The following is a 21,472-nucleotide window of genomic DNA, read 5'->3' as shown; positions in this document are numbered from 1 at the left end:
AAATAAGACACTATGCAAATAACTTTCTAAAGCTATTCTAATAATAACATTCCAAAAAGTCATTTCTCAGTCAACATGTTGAGATATATTAATCGCCTTGTTCGTCTGTGCATTCACAGCATTGTACAGACAGGGAAGAAAGCATAGGTAAATGATAACTATCTTGGCAAAGCGGTCTGTATGGAAACATGCAGATAAGCTCAAGGAAGTGCTATCTAATTGAAGGGTTCTAATCTCAAGAGCTGTCAGCCGAACTGAGGGCCTGCTCAATCTAGACAAAAGCAAGCCCAGGACAGGAGGGTCGTCATCCCTAAACATACTCCTGTTCATGGCTGCAAACCTTCGGCTGTGCTCACTGAAAGGCTGGCATTTCTGCTGGCTGCCCTGGCCCGTTCCCCACACAGAATCGGCGGCGTGGTGTGTGACAAACACAAATGTCAGGGGCTACAGGGAAGCGAGGGAAACTTTTTCAGGCTGGTGTATAATCTGGACTTTACTGCTTCACACCAGAACACAGTCCTTAAGGTTATCAGGGCTGCCTTCTGTGGAGCTTTAGATCGGCTGACCAGCAAGATAACATATAGCCAACAACAGGCATTACTGGCTAGGAGTGTAACAGCGTCATGGTGTATTCCTCAAGCGTTAATGGAGATGGGACTCATTATTTTTTCTTTTAGAGCTAAGGATATCTAAGTGTATTTTGGTTTTGTGGTTAAAGATATCTGAATATGGAAATGGTCAGTGAAAACCAAAATAATAATGGCAATAGCTGCTATTTATTGAACACCTGGTATACATCAAGAACTATGCCTGAGAGGAAAAAGAATAAAAAGAGATGGAGAGGTAAACTTGCCAAGGTGGCACAGTTAAGCGGATGATGGAGCTAGAGTCCAGGTTCAAGAGTCTGCCTCCAAAGCCCCTAGTTTAATCACTGGAGTGTGTAGCATTCCTGACTCCTGCCAGCATGGTTTTTCTTAAGAATTTTTTTATTTTTTTAAGAAAGATTGTTTTAAGAATGTGTTTTTAGAAGTTTGTAGCCCATTGGGCATAGCATACTATGTATTTTTGGTTCCAAACTCTGGATGTAACCAGCGCATCTGCTTTTTGTGAGGGAACCTTTTACAATCCAACACCTAAACATCTTCCAGTAGCCGCCAAGGGCTGTAAGCTAGGAGTGAATTACAGTGTGTGTCTTCTGTGCCCGCAGTTACGGCTAGATGAGGCTCAAGAAGCAGAATGCCAGGCCTTGAGGCTACAGCTCCAGCAGGAAATGGAGCTGCTCAATGCCTATCAGAGCAAAATCAAGATGCAAACAGAGGCACAACATGAACGTGAGCTCCAGAAGCTAGAGCAGAGGGTGTCTCTGCGCAGAGCACATCTTGAGCAGAAGGTATGAGAGTGTTCCGACGGGTCCTGTCCAGCTGGGTGGGGGATGGGACACAGCCTCGGAAGCTGCCATCTATTGGGCCCTGCCCGTGTACCTGGCGATTAACGTAGGCACTGTTCACGTATCATCTGCTTTGACACTCCTAGTATCCGAGAGGTAGGCATAATCTCCATTCTACAGGCAGGGTACTAATACTCAACACAGGTTACTTGCATAAATCTGACCCCAGATTTACTTTCTATTACTCTGCGAGGAAACCCTCCACCTTCACAGCCAGACGAATACAGGGGTTACTGGGTAGTTGATATGACACATAAAAGGTACTACAGACTGATGGCACGGCTGCTAAATGGCATGAGGAAGCCAAGTGCAGATTTGGCTTTTATTTTTAGCTATTTCTAAACGAAAAGAAATCCCCAGCAGGGCTCTTTAAAAAAAAAATTGAAATGAAGAGAGGTTGATATTGCCATGCATAATAAATGTTATCTGAATTGAAATATTCATTGCTTTAAATATTGCCGAGGAGTAGGAAGTAGAAAAGATGTCATAAAGCATCTCAAAGCTGTTAAGCATCTATTTGCTTAACCAGCTATTTGTGCTTTCTTCCGGTAGTTCCCTGATACCAGTGTAAAAGGCTATCGTCCCAGCTCCTGTTCTAGAACTAAATTGCTAATGACCCAAGGGGCGTTTGGCTCTCTCTGGGATAGCAGCACAGCCTAATTGCGCTTTAGTATCTTTTACCTTCTCCTGAGCTATCTCCTGCTGAGGTAGGACACTGACCTAGATCAGCCCAGCTGCTTCGCCCACTAGAATGGTAGTGCTGGCCCCAGGTGGGCCCCAGAGATTTTTATTCTTGTGAACAAGTTTTAAATATAATGGATTAGATCAAGACATTTATCACAGGATCCTCCCAGCCTGCTTTACTTTTAGTTTCTGTGTGTTTGTGTGTCACGTGTGTCCATGTATGTGTACCTGTGTGCATGTGGGTGCCTGTTGGGAGATCCTTTCCATTAAGATCTGCTCATTGTGCTTATTTCAGATTGAAGAAGAGCTGGCTGCCCTTCAGAAGGAACGCAGCGAGAGAATAAAGAATCTATTGGAAAGGCAAGAGCGAGAGATTGAAACTTTTGACATGGAGAGCCTCAGAATGGGATTTGGGAATTTGGTTACATTAGATTTTCCTAAGGAGGACTATAGATGAGATTAAATTTTTTTGCCATTTACAAAAAAATAAAAATAAAACAGAAAAAAATTCAGACCCTGCGAAACCACATTCCCCATTTTAACGGGCGTTGCTCTCACTCTCTCTCTCTCTTACTCTTACTGACATCGTGTCGGACTAGTGCCTGTTTATTCTTACTCCATCAGGGGCCCCTTCCTCCCCCCGTGTCAACTTCCAGTGCTGGCCGAAACCGGGCCATCTCTTCTACTCATAGTACACGTCAGTGTATTGATGTGATTCAAAACGTTTCAGTGAAAACTTTGGAGACCGTTTTAACAAAACCAATAAACCAACAACACCAACAAAAGTGGACGCATATTGCTTTAAGCAATCACTCATTACCACCAATCTGTGAAAGTAAAGCAAAAAAATAATAATAATAATAATAATAAATGCCAAGGGGGAGAGAGACACAATATCCGCAGCCTTACACCTTAACTAGCTGCTGCATTATTTTATTTTATTTTATTTTTTTGGTATTTATTCATCAGGAATTAAAAAAAAAAAACAAAGTTTTATTAAAGATTGAAAATTTGATACATTTTACAGAAACTAATTGTGATGTACATATCAGTGGTGACATATTATTACTTTTTTGGGGATGGGGGGGTGGGTGGGGTGAAGAGATCTTGTGATTTTTAAGAACCTGCTGGCAAGAGTTTAACTTGTCCTCAGCATATTCTGATTGTATCATAATCATTTTCTGCTGTTGCAGAGGATGTGAATACACTTAAGGAGCTCACAGAATCCCAGTAGCACAAATTGGGCTTTGGCAAATCGTGTATTTTGTGTATAGAAGGAATTTAAGGAGAGGTATTACTTATTTTCATATTGTATTTTAACTGTTTCTCTGATCAAATTTTTTTACTTCCTCCTCCTATTCCTCCCCACCTCCCTCCTTTTCCAATTCAGTATTTGGAGTTCAACACTGTCTCTCAATCAGATCATCTTGATCTTTTTCTTTATTTACCTTCCCCTCCCTAAGTCCCATATCTTGGTCATAAATATTGCATTATTCACACTTTCAAACTGTGTATTTTCTTACAATAAAAAATGATGAAAAAAAAAAGGCTTTACTTCTTTTGCATGCACTTTAAAAAACAAAAACATTTTTCAGGTTCCAAGGAAGAGCATGATAACTGTCAAGAGCTTTTAATTATATTTGTAAATAAAAGTGTTCATCACATCGCCTTGCTGTGTTATTGTAGCAGGAAGTTTCCCTTCTAGGTTTACCGGTTCATAATTCGGATGGAGAGCCCACCCTCCAGAAACTGTTCTTGGTTGCTCCGGTTGTTCCCAGAAGAGCCATTCGTGATTTCCAGGTAAAGCTGTGTCTTCCAAGTTCTTCTACAGGATTGAAGATAGTGTTGCACTCTTTGAAGTGGTCAACCGCACCTTTTTTGCCCTTTAGAAAAAGGCACACGTGCATGCACGCACACCCGCACGCACAAACACAAACTGATGTGCCAGTCATTTGCAGAAGTGCATATTGCTGAGGCGAGCAGGTGGGCACCCTTAAAGAAAGGCAGGCTATGAAGAAATGATAGCCAAATATGTGAAGTGATCCCACTGTAACAGATCCTCCACCCCTTGTATTCTGCTTTTATTGGAATAATTTTATTTGCCTATCAATGAGGTGGTAAAATATATCATTTCTAGGATATGGCTTGGGTAGGATCTCATATTCTTACAGTTCTAAGTCCTGGACATTGAAAATTAAACTTTAGCATAATGACCTCTTGTATCCTCCAGGATCTTCAGTCATCACAGATACGTGTTACCGGTCACGTTCACTATAACAGATACAAGCAGAGAGACTCACAAACTAAAATAATTATCAACATGGGTTAACCCCAGCCATAAAGCCTTTAATTTATCACCTGGTTTCCTCAGCAGCTTAGTTCATTGAAGTTTCTGTGTTAGGTACAACAGAAACTAATACTTCGAAGGGCTGGAAAGAAGACATAATTACCCAAGAAAAACAGGTAATCTAGAATATATTTCATGCTTATGCTCCCCATGTGATGGAACTCTACACCAAGCATTTTACAGATGAGGAAATTAGCTCAGGCCAGGGCAAGCGATGGTGGTGGAGGCTGGAGACCTGATTTCAGAAACACCCCTAAGCATAGGTCATGCCACCATTCAGGACATGAAATCTTCATTAAGACACAAAAACTTCATTAAGTATTACATCCATTTCTCTCTAGTAAAAAATGTCTCAGTAACTTGTGAAAAGGCCTTATATCTGAGATGACAGGTGCTGATCTTCATAAAATTTCCCTCTCCACAAGTTTGTCGGTGAGGTGGTCCAAGGTAGAGTTACCAGAAGAAGACCAGAAGGAAGGAACGTGGGTCTCTGCTCCTAACACCTGGGGCAGACTGAGTCTTCCAACTCCTAACGGCAGCAAGAGAACAGGTAGGAAGGAGGTGCTGGGACAGCAGCAGAGAGCCAGTGCCCTATAATTTCAGCATATACTAAACTCCCCTGATTTAAAAAGAATTATTACAGGGTTGTCATGCATATTAGTAAGGGCTGCTTACCTTTGATTGGCAATGATTCATTGAGTATTTACTGAGTACCTCATTTGTCAGGTGCCAGGCCAGATGCTTGAGCTCCATCAATGTATCAAACATAAAGATCCTTGCCCTAATGGAGCTTACATTGGGGGTGGGAGGAAACTGATAATACACAGTAATTATAATAAACGATCTTCCATGGTAATAAGTGCTCTAGGTAAAGGAAGAAATAGGGAAGGGGGATTAGAATGGCCAGGATCAGCATACACTCATTCATTCAAGAAGTATTTATTGAGCACCTACTATGTGCCTAGGGGTGTAGTAGTAAATAAGATGGATGGGGTCACTACTTTGCTGGAGCTCATAGTTTAAATCTCTACTGAAACAAGCAAATTAGCAGGAGACTAGGTTAGTCAACAGTGGACTAAGATGATCCATGATAAGACATGGACTGGGTGCTATCAGGAGTTTGAAGGAACTGCAACAGTTAGTCACAGAAGGTGTCAGAGAATGTTTAGTGCTGTCTAATTAACTGAGTCAAAGTTTATGGAATTTACCATTATCTGTGATTATCTGTTTATATATTGGTTGGAAAAATTATTCGTGGGCAACTGAAAATATGCCCCAGTAAGAACTCCATATAACCTGATTCTAATTTAGTAATAATATTTTGCCATAGAAATGATGTTAAAAAAATACATTTTTATTGTTCCAGTTTGACAGAGCAGTATAAACCTTTCCTGCTTAATACAATTAAACTAGACAAACTGAGGACACTGAAGATAGTGGAAAAGCAACCTAGACAGAGGAATGAGTGAAATAAAACCATTCTGAGATGAAGAAAAATTGAGAATTCATTGCCAGCAGACTTGCTCTACAAGATACGCTAAAGGAATTCTTCACCCTGAAGGGAAATGATACCAGAAGAAAATGTGGATTTCTTGGAATGAAGGAAGAGCAGGAAATGGTAAATAGGTAAATACAAAAGACTTTTCCCCTCATATTCTTTAAAGTACTTTGAAATACATATATATTGTTGAAAGCAATGACATTGTCTGGTGAGGATTTTAACATATATAAATGTAACCATCCGCCAACTATAGCATAAAGATTGGGGGTTAAAGAACCCATTGTTGTCAAGCTTCTCCATTTTACATGAAGTGGTCAAACTTTTATTGTAAGCAGACTGAAAAATTAGTTATGTGTGTTGTAACTCCAACTACCAAAAAAGAAAACCAAAAGAGGTAATAGCCAAAAATTGAATAAGTTAACATATTTAAATAATCCAAAAGAAGTTAGGAAAGGAAGAACAGAGCTATCAAGAAAAAGAGGGGCAAACAGAAAACATAATAAAATGGCAGACCTAAATCTCACCGGTATTTAATTACATTAAATAGTAACAGTCTCTAAACAGTCCACTTAAAAGGCAGAGATGAGTTGCCCTTGCCTTCATGAAGGGTCCAATCTAATAGAGGAGATAAACATTAAATTAAAAACTACACATAACAGCTCTGACCAGTGTGGCTCAATTGGTTGGATGTCATACCACAAAGCAAAAGTCTGCCAGTTCAGTTCCTGGTTAGGGCACATGCCTGGATTGCTGGTTCAGTCCCTGGACGGGACATGTATGGGAGATAATGGATCGACATCTCTCACATAAATGTTTCTCTCCCTCTCTTTCTCTCCCCACTCCTCTCTAAAAATAAAATTTTAAAATGTATTTATTCTGAACCTGGAGCACCTGCTTCTTAATGATGTGCCCTCAGGCAAGGTCATTTTTACTTCCAATTTAATAGGTGAAACAGGGTGTCCCGTTGTTTCTAAGGTTACTAATATATCTTTCCATGTGCATTATTCTTTTTACGTGAACTTCTGGTGCATACACTTCACCTTTTGTTGGTTGAGTTGCTGACCTTTTCCAGAATCATTTATGAGTCTATACCTGTTTTAGGCAAGGAAAGATTACTGTAATTCCTCATAAATCTTCAGACTGTAACTTAAAAAGTACTGTGATTAGCAAGACACAAGTCTCAAAACAGTTTACAGAGTGAATGATTTTAAATATACATAAATATAAAATTGTCAAATGTGTCAAGTTTGAGAAAACTGGTAAGGGTATGAAGAAGTTACTTTCATATACCATTGGCAGGACTATAACTGGTATGCTCTTTTTGGAGGTGGTTTGTTGGCATCAGCATTGAAAATGTATATATTCTTTGATTATTTCAATGCTAGAAATTTATTCCATTAAATTACTTGCAAAAGCATCTTACACACAGAAAGTTTGGTGAAGCACTGTTTATAACAGTAGATAACCAGAAATAATCTAATCACAGTAGGGAATTGGACTGGTTAATTATGAAACACCCATAAAACAGAATTTTTGTTCAAAATGAGGTGAATTGTGCTCACCTGTTAACTGAAGATAGTCTGCGTGGAGGTACATTAGTTGGGGAAAGACAGCAAAACCATGTATACCAGTTTGTACAGCAAGACTATAATTTTTAAGGATAAATATGTAAATATATACTGACATCAATATCTACATTTTCTTCTGAAAGAAAATTGGTAACTTCAGATGAGACAGAACGGGAATGAACATTTTCTTCCTCTACTGTTTGCTTTGTCTAACCATGTGCATTACTTTTCACATTTATTTTTAAGGTCAACAGGGTACTGTTTTCTATAAATTTTTGTTTCATAAAATATTTTATTTTTAAAAAATTTTATTTATTTTCAGAGAAAGGGAAAAGGAGGGAGAGAAACATCAATATATGAGAAAAACATCGACGGGCTGCCTCTCCCACACCCCCAACCAGGGACCTGGCCCGCAACCCAGGCACGTGCCCTGACTGGGAATCGAACTGTGACCTTTACGTTTGCAGGCCAGTGCTCAATCCATTGAGCCACACCAGGGCTAAAATATTATTTTTAAAATGAATTTTATAACCCTAAAGTTTAAAAAAATTACTCTCTACCTTATCTGCCCCCAGAGATTACGAGGCAACATTTCCAACAGTTTTTCAGAGAAGTACAGCAGAAGGCAGGGCAAAGCCCAGCATTGCTTAGCACCTGCCAGGCCTAACTCAGGGTCCCCGCCTCCATCCCAGACCAGGGCAGTGACAGACCTTCCAACGCCTTTCTTTTCTTTTGGTACACCAACGGTTGTGAGTGATCTATCCACCCACACACACACTTTGGTCTTGCTTCTATGTGGACTGTAAGTCAGAACAAAGAAAGGTGTAGGCTATTTCTTAGCCAATTGTTATGGTGTCTGCACATAACTAACACCATGGGGGACCTCTTACAAAAATCAAAGGGACTTTCTGGGCAAGAAGACATGGCTGAAGTTTTGTGATTTTTTTAAAGACCTCAAATTTCAATGGTCAGTCCTGCTGTAGTTTAATGGCATGTGTGTAAGTGTGCGCCCTCTGTATGGTCCCTGAATCAAGTCCCAGTCATTTCAGCTGGTCCGGGAAAGAGGATATTGACCGTTTGAGCTTGTCTATTGACTTCCCACATTTATGAAACTCCATATTCAAAATAGCAAAATATCTGGAGGCTCAGTTTGTCCACACAACGTCTTTATTTTTATTCAACTATACGCAAACAGCGGACTTAATACAACATTCAGCAACTCCAGACTGGCTTTTATTACATCAATGAAGAGTGATCAGTTTAACAGGCACAGACTCACGGATTTCTGATAACCTCTCACCCAGCCCTGCAGCTCACCAAGACGGCTGTGCCCCAGCAGGAAAGTGACTCTCCCTGTTGCTCTTTCCAGTACTGCTCTTTAAAGGAGCTGGAGCAGGATACTGACAACTAGTAACCAATTCAAGATGTACACTGGGCGTCAGTGGACATGCCAGCCTCTGGTTGCCTGAAGAGAGACAGGGCTGTGAAAACCCATCTCAGAATGTGCTACCAGGCACAGTTCTGGATTCAGGCTCACAATGGCAGAAGCAATTAATCTTTTTTTTTAATCTCCTTTAACAATTTTTTTGATGCTCTGCACTATTACTGTAGACCTGTTCTTACCTAAATTTTTTTCTCCTTTAAATTCTGGGTTGCTCTCCTTATATTAACAATCTGATGACCACATCTTAGTACCAAAACAGCCCCCAAAATGGAGTCCAAATTTGATCAAAACATAAACCAGGTTGTGTGACCCAGTACAATGATAAAGGATAGGCAGAAGGAAAAGTTACCCTACACCACTATCTGCTCAGGTCTCGCCTGTGAGAATGGGAACAGGGATGAGGAGAAATCTACATGCGTCACTGAACTTGAGAACACTGCCTAGGGCCCCCAGGGCGATCCCTGCCTCCTGGCTTCCCCCTATTTCCCGGACAGCTGCTCATAGAGCTTGGGCACATAGTCGTCCCATTCCGCCTGGTAACACGTGCCGGCCACTGGGGATCCGAGCTTGTACTTTTTGCGGAAAGATGCCACCTTGAATTTGCCACGGTTATCTCCAGATCGGTTGCTGAGAATAGGCTCGTCACACTTCAACGGACTGTCCTGCTCATAAACCAGCCAGACGTAGCGGTGAAGGCCTGGAGAGAGAGGCAGGAGGGAAGTTATACACACGGCTAGGCATCTGATGGAGACATCATCCATTTTCACAGAACGTGCCAACTTGGAGGGACCAGAGTATCCATTTATAAAGACACTGAGAACCCGGAAGGAGTCAGCTCACTCATCTACTGAAAATCATCCCGTGTCACTCCACTGCAGTTAGTGCAAAGTCCACACTCCGCATTACAGTCTCTAAGGACCTACGGGATTTGGCCTTTGCCTACCCCTCCTACTGCTCTCTGCTCCTCATTCGTCCCACTCTGGATTCCTGCTCACCCCAAGCAGGAGCTGATGACCGGTCATTTCCCACCACTCCCACGAGGGTGCCCATTGTACTTGTCACAGTAACATGGCTATGTAAGAGTCCTACTTTTTAATTTAATCGCCCATTGGAAAGAGAGCCCCATAAAGCTACAGTGTTTGTCTTGTTGACCAATATCACCCCAGAACTTACTTAGTGCCTGGCACATAGGAGGTGCTAAAAAATATGAGAGGTGGATGAGGGCACAGCAACTCACTGACCAGGTGCTCATCACACTGCAAATGCTAAAGAACATTATCTTTCTACCACCAGAACTTACTTCCCCGCAAGACAAGAGACCTGCTTTGAAAGAAACGGCCCAACTCACTTCAACTAAGTAGCAAAGAATGTTTTCAAATGAGCCAGCAAGCACCCTATGAATCTTGCAGCATTAAGTACTGGACACAAAAAGGTACCATGAGTTGTTTTTAAACATTTATTTAGGTATCTGTACACCCGTGTTTACTGCAGCATTATTCGAAATAGTCAAGAGGTGGAAGTAACTCAGATATCCATTGACAAATGAATGGACAAACAAAACGTGGTATAAATACACAATATAATATTACTCAGCCTTAAAAAGGAAGCAAATCCCATTGCATGCTACAACAGGGATGGATTTTGATATGGAACTACACGAATCTTAGATGGATCTTCTGAAACCTTCATATTCTGCTGATTAAGAGTATAAAATTTTTCAGTCATTTAGAAGAACTCCCGGGTAATTTCTATGACCCAACAATTCTACTCCTAGGTATTTACCCAAGAAAAATGGAAACCTATGCCCACAAAATGACAAGAATGTGTACAGCAGCTTTATTCATAATATCCAAACACTGGGAACAGCCCCAACGTCCATTCACAAGAGACTGGCTACACAAACTACGGTATATCTGCACAATGGAATACCACTTAGCAATAAAAAGAATTAATTACTGATAGAAACAATACCATGGATGAATCTCAGACATTATCTCAAGTGAAAATGATCCATCACCAAAAGAAATGCATACCGCCTATCATTTATATGAATACAAAAGTAATTATGGAGATAAGTCAGAAAATGGTTAGCTCTAATGAAAGTTAACTTCAAAGGGTGTGTGCATCCATTCATATCCATTGTCTTAACCCTTACAATCTGTGTGTTTCATTATATGTAAGTTATACCTTATTAAAAGAATATGTAAAAAAGGAAGAGAAAACAGAAAGTGAGTTACTGAGGCTTCTTTTGTTAATGAGAACACAGCTCCTGAGAGAACTGCCTTATTCTCAAATGTGTCCTTCCCATAATTAAACTGCCTCATTTCCTAACTGCCCTAGAGAACTTAATAGGGCCCTGAGGAAGACGCACCTTTGCCTTCCTTTATGAGTACATGGGAGGGATGCAGCCACCGGAAGCTAAAACAGGAGCCTGTGGCCACCTGTCCTGCTCAGGGACCTTCTTGTACCTCTGCCGACCAACTGACGGCTGGACAATGTGGACAAAGGCCAGGATGCTGCCACGCTCCACCGACCATTCCTTCCCTGTCCCACCATTGGCTTAGGCAACATTTACCTAACTTGGTCTCTCTATATAACATAATACCATACATTGTGTGTGTCTTCAGTATAGTTCTTAACGTCTCCCAGATGTATGCAAGATACCGCACTAGATTTTCGAGGGAAAAGGGAAGGTATAAGATAAAGGAGCCAATTTTTAAGAATTAATTTGGAAACTACAATCATTTCTGAGAGCTTTTATGGAAACTAAAAGCTCAAAGATCCCACGGGGCCAAGGCAGAAAACAGAACCTAGATGGTTTACGTGTGTTCAATCCATGTGCAGCGCCCCCAAGCAGCGATTTCAAGCATACGGCCACACTGCTTCCCCGGTACCTTCTCACAAACTTCCCTGCTTACTAACCGCTGAACAGCTAAGACGCAACACTAACAGAGTCCATCCAACCAGAACCCAAGCATCTAGCTTACCTGACTCGACTGCCTTGGAGGTGAACTTCACTGTCTGAAACCTCCACTAGGCCAAGGGCTCTCATAAATACAAGAATAAACTCTTAACAATCAGACTAAAATTTGCAGCACAATAGGACAACCCTAATGTGTACCAACGCTCCCCCCACCAACTCCCCTGAAAGCAGCCCTTACTGACCTGTGCCCTTAGGAGGCCCAGAGCCCACATAATCGGAGAGAACTGTGCCACTGCTGATGTCACTTCCCTTCATGTTGACGACCAGGAAATGGTGCCATTCCCTATGAGAGAATACAGGACCTTCAACACCACAGGAAATTAGTATACATTCGCTGCACTGCCAACATACGTTCCGTGCCAGGATGCAACAATGAACTAGACAATCCTGCATTCTTGGTCAGCACACACTTCACGAGTCTGCAGAAGAGAGGGCCCACCACCTCCCTCCCTCTGAGACTGAATAGAGCAAAGGCCAGCAAATGTTCTGTAAAGAGCCAGACAGTAAGTGTTTTTGGTTCTGCAGTTTATACTGTCACACCTCAACTTCCTGGCTGTAGCACAAAAGCAATCCAAGACAAGGCTTACTTACATAAGTTATCACAGCTGTGCTTCAATTAAGCCTTTTTTGATGGACAAGGGAATTTGAATTTCATTTAATTCACAGAGTATTTCTTTTTAATTTTTCCCCAATTCTTAAAAAATATAAAAACTATTCTTGGCTCATGGGGCGGAACAAAAACAGGCCTTCGGCAGATCTGGCGCTCAGCTATAGTTTCTAGTCTCCTGCTCTAGGCTGTGAAGGGACCAGACATGCAGCTCTGGCTGAAGCATGTATGTGAACATCCCCAACCAAGTCTACCAGCACAGCATGTCCACCACTGAAAGACTTACACAGGACAAGAAGCCCCAGCTCATATCTGGATGACCTGCAGTTCCCCAACTTGCCTATATTTGGGGTCCTTCCTGCTTGGAGCATCAGGGTCTGTCAGGACCAAGGTGTAGAGTTTGCTTGGATCAAGGCCATCCCATGCAATACTGGTTGGCCGGTCCTTAACCTGCAGGAAGGAACCAGATTAGAGTTAAAAAGTCAAATATGCTAAAGAGACCAACACTCAGTTTCCCAACAGAGTAGACTATTAATAAAAGCTAAAATGTATTGAGGCTACTAAGAGCCAACAGCTGAAGTTTAATATATTCTTTACATTCTTTATTTTAGTCCCAACAATACTATTACAAGATTGCTATCCTAGCATGTTATTAAAAGAGTTGGGGTGAGGATTTCAACCCTAGTGCTGACTGAGTCCTCTTAACTGTTAACCTTACACAGTCTGGAATCACAGGGTCTCCAGATCTGCTAACCAGGAGGATACCTGGGGCCTACTGAAGCAAAATCACCATGATCTGGACATTTAAAAGTGCACGGAAAACAAGAAACCCGAGGTGGCCAGACGTGGACGGCGAGAATGGGAAAAGGGAGGCTGCGGGATGGGAACTTCACATTTAAACATCGAAAGCAATAAAGTCTCACAGATTGCCACGGAGCTTCGTGACCAACAACTCACACCTGTGCTGGGCACTCTGGTTTCTCCACTTTCAGGCGCCAGGACCTGGTCCCGCCTCCAGCACGGGCGTCAGAGGCCACACAGGAAAGCAAGGCCCACTGCCCCGGAGCGGATCAGCTACGTAAGTCGCTACCACGCTCCTGGCCGCTACACCAGAGGCGGCCGCGCTGGGCACTGACAATCACCGGTTACATAATGCGTCTTTGTCCTCGGGAGGGGCGTTTGCTCCCCCGATGAGACCTAAAATCCCGAGACTAGACGCGAGGTTCTCGGGAAGCGCGGGCGACCAAAGCTCACTCGTGCCTGGGCAAGGTCCCCTTCCTGCCCCCGCTGCTCCCGGGCGGAGAGCCCCGTCTGTGCCTGGGGAAGAGGATTGTTGCTCCCGCGGGCCGCGCCCCGCCCACCAGGCGTGGAGCTCTCGGCGCTCAGCGCGACCGTAGGCCCGCACCGTGGGCACCGCCACCTTTTCCACTGGATCCGGCGCCCGCGGGCTGCAGTGCCCACCCCACCTCCGCCTGGTCGCTCCCCTGATGGCCTGCAGCGCCCTTCCCCCCTCCCACCCCCCCGCCCTCCGGTACCTGGGTGGGCGTCAGCACTTTGCCCAGCTCATCGACCTCCACGCCGTCGTATTTGACCTGGAGCGGGTGCTGCGGCTGCTCTTCCACTTCCTGCAGGCACAAGGGCCCGGACCACTGGCCGAGGTCCACCGGCATCTCAGGGCCGAGCGGGAGGACAGCCGGAGAGAGGCGACACACCAGGTGCAGGGCAACAGCGCCGACCCTCACCAGCTCACAAACTGGCCAAAGGCTGCGCGAGCCCCGCTGCAGAGGGAACGCATGCGCCGCAGCCGCCGCCCGTACCCCCCTTTGCTCTCTGATTGGTAGCGCGGGGTGTCTCGTGATCCCGGGTCAGTGTTTCTGGCCTTGCCTTTCTTTTTGCACGGAGGGAATCTGCAACCCGTTGTCCCCGAGTTCCCAGGAGCCATGGCTCAGCCTGTAAAACAGTTGTTTCAAGAAATGCAGTTGCGCTACCATTGATTGTTTTTTACTTTTTTGCATGATTCTTTGTTCCACCTCCTAAATTCAGAAATGGTAAGGCCTTGCTTTTCTATTGCATTTCCTGAATCAAGCCAGATTGCCCTAGCCTGTGATTTCGCGCATGCTCACTTATTTTGGTAACTGCCCAGTGGAAGGGCGTGAGCGAACTTTTGATCATTTTTCTCTAGGGACACATACATTGGCACATATATTTGATTTTCAACCACCCAGCTTGGCCCAAGCAAGATTCCTGGGAAATGATTATTTAAAGCCATTATTATTCCTATTCTGCTGACACCAGGCTCTGCCTCCACCAATACTGCTCTCACTGTGGCCACCAAATGCTTTCTTTTTGCTAAATAAAATGGGCACTATTTAATAGTCCTTTTCTGATTTGATTTTAGAACAGCCTTTGACATTGATAACTCCCCCAAGGGAAGTTATCATTTTCATTTCTTATTAGTATATTAATATACCCCTGGCTGGTTTAGCTCAGTGGATTGAGCGTTGGCCTGCGAGCTAAGTGTCGCTGGTTCGATCTTCCAGTCAGGGTACATCAGAGAAGGAAAACTCTGACTCCAAAAAACCTCCGCTGCCTTGCGGCATACCTCTTCAGGGGAAAGGCTAAGGGAGTAAACCCCGACAGAAAATCCGGAGCCGGAGTCCCTAAGGCGGTTTGACGTTGTAGTCAACACCGGCAACTCCTGCGGCGCACCTGAAGCCAAGCTGTATCGACTCCGTCTTTCCCTTGGACCCTTCAGCTGCGAAGAGAGGGGGGGTCTGCTGCATGGGCAACAGCAGACCGTCCATATCACCCTGCCCAGGCTCTGTAGCTTCAGCTTCACTGGAGAGGACACTCCAGCGTCATCGCAAGATGTCGATTCAACACGGGAGGAGACAGATACCGTGTCACTCCCGAGTCGGACTGCACAGCCATTCTCGGCGGTGCAGATAGACTCTTGTGAAGCTACACCATCGTCTCTCGAGACGGACGGCTGCCGACGAGTATATTAATAATACAAGCTCATGGTACAAAATCAGAGAGAAAAAACTCAAAGAATAAATAAAAGTCGTTTTTATTGCACTACTTGGATATAAATAGTATTAAAAAATTTTAGTATAGCTTTCCAATAATAAAACTATAAGTATAGATAATGTTCTGTTTATTCACAAAAAAATTGCATTATACTCTACCATTTTACCATATATGTATCAAATCACCAGATGTATATTTTTTAAATTGATTTTTACAGAGAGAAACATCAATTTGTTGTTCCACTTATTTATGCATTCATTGGTTGATTCTTGTATGTGCCCTGCCCAGGCACGGGATCAAACCCACAACCTTGGGTTATCAGGATGATGCTCTAACCAACTGAGCTACCTGGCCAGTGCCTAAACAAACTTCAGTTTTGTTGTTGTTGTTCTGTTTGTTTTGTTTTTATTTTTTAAATTGTTCTATTACAGTTGTCCCGTTTTTCCCCCATTGCTCTCCCCTGCCCTGCCCACCTCTCCCACAGTCATTCTCCACCCTGTTGTCCATGTTCATGGATCATTTATACTAGTTCCTTGGCTAGACCCTTCCCCTTCTTTACCCCTCCTTCTCCTCCCTCCTCTTCCCTCCCCTCTGGTCACTGTCATTCTGTTCCTTCTTTCCATGCTTCTGGTTCTGTTTTGCTCATTTGTTTGTTTTGTTCATTATTTTCCTTTATTAGGTGAGATCATATGGTATTTGTCTTTCACCACCTGGCTTATTGCACTTAGCATGATACTCTCCGGTTCCATCCATGCTGTCCCCAAAGGTAGGAGTTCCTTCTTTCTTTCTTCTGTGCAGTATTCCATTGTGTAAATGTGCCAGTGTTTTGATTCACTCATCCACTGATGGGCACTTAGGCTGTTCCCAGCACTTGGCTGTTGTAAACAGCGCTGCTATGAACATAGGGGTGCATAGGTTCTTTTGAATTGATGTTTCAGGATTCTTCAGGTATAAACCTAGCAATGGAATTGCTGGATCAAAAGGCAGTTCCACTTTTAGTTTTTTGAGTAAATTCCATACTGTTTTCCACAGTGGCTGCACCAGTCTGCATTCCCACCAACCATGCACTGGGGTTCCCATTTCTCCTCATCCTCGCCAGCACTTGTTGTTTGTTGATTTGTTGATGATGGCCATTCTGACTGGTGTAAAGTGATATCTCATTGTGGTTTTAATTTGCCTCTGTCTGATGGCTAGTGATGTTAAACATCCTTTCATATGCCTGTGAACCCTCTGTATGTCCTCCTTGGAGAAGTGTCTGTTCAGGTCCTTTGCCCATTTTTTAATTGGATTGTCTGTTTTCTTGGTGTCGAGTCATATAAGTTCTTTATGTATTTTGGAGATCAAACCCTTGTCTAAGGTAACATTGGCAAATATGTTTTCCCATACGGTTGGTTCCCTTTTCATCTTGTTGATGTTTTCCTTCACTGAGCAGAAACTTTTTAGTTTGATGTAGTCCCATTTGTTTATTCTTTCCTTTATTTCTCTTGTCCTAGGAGATATATCAGCGAAAATATTGCTATGTGGAAACAAACTTCTTGATGTTGGACCTTTATGCTGTTTTGTTGTTTTTCCCTTTAACACATATCGCTGAAATGAATATCATTTATACATATATATTTAAACACTTGGTGAGTAGTAGTTTTTAAGAAAATTTTATTAGATAGGGGCTAGCTCAGTCAAAGAATATGTATTTTGTAGGGATGAATCACAGCTAGTTCGGTGTCTAGTTAAGTCCCAATTGGAAGCAATTCCTTTAAGACAAAGCACTGATACGATTATTGGTTCTTTCCATCATTCATTCTATAAACGTATTTTTTTGAGAACCTCATGAGCTGCAGGAGGAACAAGCCATGCCCTCGTGGAGTGTATAGACCAGCAGTGGAGAGAGACAGTAATCAAATGACATCCAATGAAGTAAAATTACAGACTGATAGACGCCAAGGAGAAAGCACAGGCCCAGCTTGTTGATGAGCTTCAGAGAGCAGCCTGAGTGCTTTCTGCAGCTTTCTCCCCACGTGACCTCAGGAAAACCACCCTCAGGCTCAGCACAGGGATGATTCTTGGAGAAGATAGGTGACGGGTGCAAAACCTCTTGGGAAAGATGGAAAGCAATTTCAGATGGTTCTGCTCCTGGCTACCATCTTGCCGCATTCCTACCCCAACAAACAAAGGGCAATGGGCCCACTTCTCCCCCCAAGTCACCCCTGACTTTCCCAGTAATGTGTCTGGTAGTGCTCTCCCTGACCACTGCCTCTAGTTTTCCTTTCTAGTCCACCCTTTTTTCTCAGCTGTAAATCAGGTCAATCTATACCTCACCCCTCCTATTTTCCTCAAGCCCCCTGTAGCTCCCCATTGTCTCAGGATGAAATCCAGATCCTTGATAAGGCCCTGTAGACTTCTCCCACCTTGCTTGCATTCTTTTCTCCAAATGCTCTTAACTTGTTTCGGTCGGATTTGTCTTCCTACCTCTGGGACTTGGCACATGCTGTTCCCTCTTCCTGGAACACTTCCGCTCATTCCTCTTTCCCCTCAACCCTCATTGTACTCCTATCCCAGCTCACCTTTACTCATCTCAAAGATCACTCCCACATTCTCCCACCCGTCAAGACTGAGAAAATGCCCTGCCTCCTCTGTCCACCTATTCTGTCCTTTCTCATTCCGAATATTTAGAGCATTTGGGATTATCATCTGAAACACACCACTGCCCTCTTGAATATAGATTCCATGAGGGTTATCTTTCCTGTTCATTGGTCTTATCCCTCACACTTAAAATAGTGCCTGACACATTTGGTACATGATAGTATCATCATTAGAAGAAAATAAGTGAGTTTTAGGTTCACATCACTAAAGCTTACGTTTTGTGTGTGTGAAAATGTCACATTCTGAAAAAGACCATTTCACCTATAATTCTGATGTCAACAGCACCTCCTTAATTAGCAGCAGTTGGAGAAAGCAGAACACCTTCCCTCTCACTGTTTATATTAAACAGCTCTCATTAAATGGTCATGAGATAATGGATGCCATCCTACAAGCTATGTGTTAAAAAAAAAAAAAAAGAAAACTATTTGGTCAGAAATGATGTTTGCAGCTTCATAGAAAATGCTCAGAAGATGTTTTAAAACTGGCTTTGAGTTACTCTCTGGGACTAAGCACAGAAGCTCATTGGATGTTTAAGAGGTGGAAGCAATTTTATGGAGAACCCATGGGATACAAAGTTCTTAATGTGCTTTATTTAGCTCCCTCAGCTGTCCTGGGAAGGCGGTTTTATTCTCCTTGCTTGCTCAGGGAGTGATTGGGACCATCTGGATGTGTCTGCACCTTTCTCTGTCTCTATTGGCCTTGGGCTGCTCTCTCCACTGCGGAGAGAGAACTGGAACCACTTCCACTAAAACAATGGTCGGAACCAACTCAACCCTGTTTCCTGGGTGCCTACTGTGTGCAGCTTAGCATGCTCCAATAATGACCACTACTGTTTACTGAGTGCAGGCTCTACGCATTCCATTGTTGGCCATACCATTTACCAAGCGCCTACTGAATGTATGTGCCGATGACAGCAATTACCATTTCCTGAGCACCTACTTCGTGCAGGTCAAGGTGCTCCAGTGAAGAAGGCTAACACTTGCTGATATGACTACCACCATGGGCCAGGCTGACTGAAGGCCTTGACAGTGAGCATTCCACTTCGTGCTCACACCAAACCAATGTGGGAGATAACTGCTAGTATCCCCATTTTATAGATAAATAATAAACCGAGGCTTGGAAAGGTGTAAGTGACAAAGCAGGATGAAAGGCTGCCTACCTCCAAAGGCCAGGTGCAAAGTTCTTAAGCACACTGTAGCTAGGAATGCTGGGAATAGAGGCAGATATGGTCTCTGCCCTCCAGAAAGCAACCCCACATGGCAATCCTGAGAATGCACCTCTCAGATCCGACTGGTGGGAGAGAAATTGGCCAGAGCTCTAGCTACTGTGCTCTCTGCTTATAGATCTATTTCACACTCTGGCCTCCAGAAGTATAAGATAATAAATTAGTGTTGAGTTTGTGGTAACTTGTTACAGCAGCAGTAGGAAACTAATACAGTACATGACTTATCCTAAGCCTCAGCCTTAGTCTCCCCCTCTCTAAAATGGGGAAATGATCTTTGTGAACATTAAATGAGACAGATAAGATGTGCTTCATGCACAGCCTGGCACCTCCAAGTGGAAAGCTATTACTGTTATTACATGTCCATTATATAAAAACTTATAAGTATAAATAAGCAAACATAAAATTAACTAAGTAAAGACCTTTAATAAACTTACCACCCCAAAGCAATGAACATCTTGCTGTAGTTCCTTCCAGACTTCCTTCTATGTATATAAATGTGAATATGCACATATGAAAGTATGTGTTGGGTCAAATTATACATACATGCTGCTGTGTGATTTACCTTTCTTCACTTCCTCTTGTCATATCTATAAATAAATTACTACAGCAACATTTTTTAAAGATTTTATTTATTTTTTAGAGAGAGATGGAGGAAGGGAGAAAGTGAGGGAGGGAAACATCAATGTGCAAGAGAAAGATTGATCTCTTGTCTCTCACACGCCCCCAATTGGGGACCTGGCCCACAACCCAAGCATGTGCCCTGACTGGGAATCGAACCAGCGACCTTTAGTTTGTTTTTTTTTTGGAGACTGGCACTCAACTCACTGAGCAATACCAGCCAGGACACTACAGTAACATTCCTAATGACTGCACAGGATTCTGTTGTGTGGGTTGTCACTTGTTCACAAACACAAGCCCCCATTTAGCAACACTGAAGGTGTTTTCACTGTTATGCTCTAGAAATATCTCTGCAATATGCTGTTTGTTTTCTCCTTAGGACAAAATCCTAGAAGTGGAGTTACTGGGTCAAAGAACATTCACCTTTTGAGTTTGGGATACCAGATTCTGCGTTTGGAGAGCTCTCTGTGACTGATCAATTTTTAATCCAAAAGGGAACCTAGTGATCAGCCAGGTTTACCCCCTCGTTTGATTCCAAACATTTCTACTTCCACAAAGTTGTGTTTATTTTCATGTTCCTAACAATAGATATAAAACTGTGACCCACATTTTTTTTTAAATGACTGCCTAGTATGATGGCATGGTGAATTGTTTAGTCATTATTTGTTGCTAGAGTTGAGACGTTTCTCATTTACCCCTTCCTTTGACAGTTGAGACAGCTGAAGTTCAGAAAGGCTCAAGGATCTGCCAAAGGCCGGCATCCAGCTGAGAAGAGAACCTGTTTGGTCTGTGGGGAGAGCTCTCTACAGAGCGGGGAGCAGGTCTGGGCAGAGGCAGGGTGCCCAGAAGAGAGAGAGCTTCTACCAACCAGATGGAGGAGCCAAGCGCTCCCACAAATGTCTACAGAAAGCCTCGTTTTTATCCAGAAACCAAGAAGTGTTCCAAATATCCAGGTAAAGACCCAGCCCTAGGGGACTTTGGGGGCATATAGCAGATGCTCCATGTTTTCTGACTACTCTGGGCGCACTGTGTCGTATCTGCTGGCTCACAGCCACCGTACGCACTCTCACTTGCCTTTCTGGGTTATAATTTGTGTGTGTGTGTAGGTAGGGAGCTGCTGTAGGTACTGCTGTTGGTGAGTTCCAATGAAGGAGCCTATAAACCCACAGGATGTTTTTGTTGAGTGAGGGAAGGAAATTCACCGATGTGGTTGTTTAGTGGAATGGCTTCATTCCAGTTTTATTGGTTGTGCTTCTGCTAAAGAAAGTGTTTCACAAGGAAGACCAGGACAAAAATAAAGCTCCATCCTATGGCTGCAGTTCAGAAACAGTTGTCGAGGCCATGCCAGTGACTTGTACTTGTGACTCCAGGGGACTCG

General features: G+C 43.2%; 2 protein-coding genes across 2 annotated transcripts in view; one reads left to right on the top strand and one right to left on the bottom strand.

The window, feature by feature from the left end:
• The window catches only part of TAOK3 (TAO kinase 3), a 136,060-nt gene extending 133,153 nt beyond the window's left edge, over window positions 1-2,907 (top strand). The window contains exons 20-21 of the mRNA XM_090257380.1: window positions 1,208-1,390; window positions 2,427-2,907. Of these exons, the coding sequence (XP_090113506.1) occupies window positions 1,208-1,390; window positions 2,427-2,588 (345 nt within the window). The 3' untranslated portion in view covers window positions 2,589-2,907. The remainder of the gene's footprint in view (window positions 1-1,207; window positions 1,391-2,426) is intronic.
• A 5,789-nt stretch (window positions 2,908-8,696) lies between these two features.
• Window positions 8,697-14,396, bottom strand: PEBP1 (phosphatidylethanolamine binding protein 1). The gene is made up of 4 exons (XM_090291872.1): window positions 14,117-14,396; window positions 12,922-13,031; window positions 12,157-12,257; window positions 8,697-9,688 (listed from the first exon to the last, which is right to left on the bottom strand). Exons 1-4 carry the CDS (start codon window positions 14,249-14,251, stop codon window positions 9,471-9,473), a joined length of 564 nt encoding a protein of 187 aa, XP_090147998.1. The 5' UTR covers window positions 14,252-14,396; the 3' UTR covers window positions 8,697-9,470.
• Window positions 14,397-21,472: the final 7,076 nt, after the last annotated feature.

The sequence above is a fragment of the Furipterus horrens genome, unplaced genomic scaffold, assembly GCF_987537825.1.
Source record: "Furipterus horrens unplaced genomic scaffold, mFurHor1.1.pri manual_scaffold_11, whole genome shotgun sequence".
NCBI lineage: Eukaryota > Metazoa > Chordata > Mammalia > Chiroptera > Furipteridae > Furipterus > Furipterus horrens.
Note: the sequence above shows the minus strand (reverse complement) of the source record. Positions and strands in the feature narration are given on the sequence as shown.

What these genes read in the sequence shown, in the direction of transcription:
- PEBP1 (XM_090291872.1), bottom strand. Translation starts at nt 14,251, where the DNA reads ATGCCGGTGGACCTCGGCCAGTGGTCCGGGCCCTTGTGCCTGCAGGAA. An exon ending in AAGTGCTGACGCCCACCCAG is followed by an intron (nt 13,032 to 14,116) that starts GTACCGGAGGGC and finishes TCCTTCCTGCAG; the next exon opens with GTTAAGGACCGGCCAACCAG. An exon ending in AGGAAGGACCCCAAATATAG is followed by an intron (nt 12,258 to 12,921) that starts GCAAGTTGGGGA and finishes ATTCTCTCATAG; the next exon opens with GGAATGGCACCATTTCCTGG.